Source organism: Olea europaea, unplaced genomic scaffold (assembly GCF_002742605.1).
Source record: "Olea europaea var. sylvestris unplaced genomic scaffold, O_europaea_v1 scaffold20708, whole genome shotgun sequence".
Taxonomy (NCBI): Eukaryota; Viridiplantae; Streptophyta; class Magnoliopsida; order Lamiales; family Oleaceae; genus Olea; species Olea europaea.
In genome coordinates this window covers 1-1904 of record NW_019238628.1, presented here as the reverse complement: position 1 = coordinate 1904, position 1904 = coordinate 1, and the positions used below count along the sequence as shown (strand labels likewise).

General features: G+C 44.3%; 1 protein-coding gene across 1 annotated transcript; it reads right to left on the bottom strand.

Annotated features, from left to right (window-relative positions):
* Positions 1 to 5: 5 nt before the first annotated feature.
* On the bottom strand, positions 6 to 1898 carry LOC111379956 (probable LRR receptor-like serine/threonine-protein kinase At4g36180; the record flags this gene model as incomplete). Its single annotated transcript, XM_023003394.1, has 1 exon — positions 6 to 1898. A coding segment is annotated over one exon (1893 nt), but the record flags the coding sequence as incomplete, so codon positions are not given.
* Positions 1899 to 1904: the final 6 nt, after the last annotated feature.

Genomic DNA, 1904 nt, shown 5'->3' with positions numbered 1-1904 from the left:
GTAAGATTGGCTGGAATCTGTCCTGTCAAATTGTTCGAATCGAGTAAAAGAGAATTTAGCGACGAGCAACTTGATAGTTCGCCGGGGATTCGACCTGTCAAATTGTTCCATCCCAAATCAAGAACGCTCAAATGTGAAAGATGTGAAAGAGAAATGGGAACTTGCCCACTCAAAGAATTTGAGCGAAGATTTATTACTTCAAGAGCTGAACAATTCCCCAGTTCTGGAGGAAGTGAGCCAGAAACGTGATTGTTCGACAATGAAAGAACAACTAAAGACTTCAGGGCGCCAAAAGTGGATGGAATACGACCAGAAAATGAATTGAAAGAGAGATTCAAATACCCTAACCCTATCAAGCTACTCAAACCTTCAGGAACTACACCAGAAAACATGTTTTCCTGCAATGCAATCACTTGCAGATTAGGCAAACCCAAAAGATCGGATGGCAACTCTCCTGATAGATTCTGTTTGCTCAAATCAAGAACCGTCAACTTAAACAGACCCCCAAAACTTGCTGGAATAGTACCCGAAAAACCATTATTACTCAGATTCAAAACTGCAAGTTGCTTTAAATTCCCAATGCTCACTGGAATAGGCCCAGAAAACTTGTTTCCACTAAGATTCAATGAACTCAAATTTCTCAAAAGCATCAGTTCATCAGGAAACACTCCAATTAAGTGATTGCCTCTTAAATTAAGACTCTCAAGCAATGTCAAATTACCAAAACTCAAAGGAATGGAACTCGAAAAGTCATTTCCACCGAGGGATAGAAACTTCAAACTTCTTAACTCACCTAAAAACCCAGGAAAATCCCCTTTGAATAAATTACCCTCAAGATCAAGAACTTGTAAATTAAAACATTTCTTTATATCAACAGGAACCAAATCACCGAATGAATTGTTCGCCATTTTCAACTCCTCCAATCTCCACAAATTTTGAATCTCATTTGGAATAGAACCCGAAAATAAATTACCTGAAATATCCAGCTTTGTTAATGTGGAAACATTAATCAAAAAGGGCGGAAATTTCCCAGCAATTCGATTCTGCTGAAGATCCAAAACCCGCAAAACACTGAAGCACTCATCAGACTCTAGCGAGCCAATGTCTGTAAAAACATTGAACCCTAGCTGAAGAATCCGAATTGATGGAGGAGAATCTGACACATTGCAGAACAAAGACCCAGGCACCGAACCAGATAGATTGTTACGCGACAAGGAAACGACCTGAAGATTTGATAGTGAGCCGATCCCCGCCGGAACCACGCCACCAATTGCATTACCCTCGGCGCTTAGATGCACTAGCGACGAACAGTTGGCAAGCGCCGAAGGCAATGTGCCTTGCAGATTATTGTAGTCTAACCAGAGGTACTGTAGATTCTGAAGTTGCCCGAGACTCGCTGGAATCTCGCCGGAAATCCGGTTGTATGACAAATTGATGAGCTGAAGCTGGGAGCCAGAGGAAATATTATTCGGTATATCACCGGAAAATGCGTTCGAAGAAAGATCAACGAAACGGAGATTCTTGGGGAGGTCACCGGGGATTTCGCCGGTTAGGTAGTTTCCGGCAACGTTAAGGACTAAGAGGTTGGTGATGTTCGAGATTACCCGCGGAAGGGAGCCAGAAAATGAATTGTACTGAAGGAATATTGAGTTAAGATGGGCACATTGGGAGAGAGATGAAGGAATGGTGCCATTTAAGGAGTTGGAGTGGAGGCTCAGCTTTCGCAGCATGCGCAGGTTAGCAATCTCCGGGGAGAGTGCGCCGCTAAGGTGGAGCCGCGGGAGGCGGAGCTCACTAACCCAGCCGTTGTAGCAAGCGACGCCACGCCAGTCGCAGGGAGCTAACGGCGTGGAGGGCTCCCAGCCGGAAAGTGCTCCAAGCGGGTCATGTAGGCTCAGTTTAAA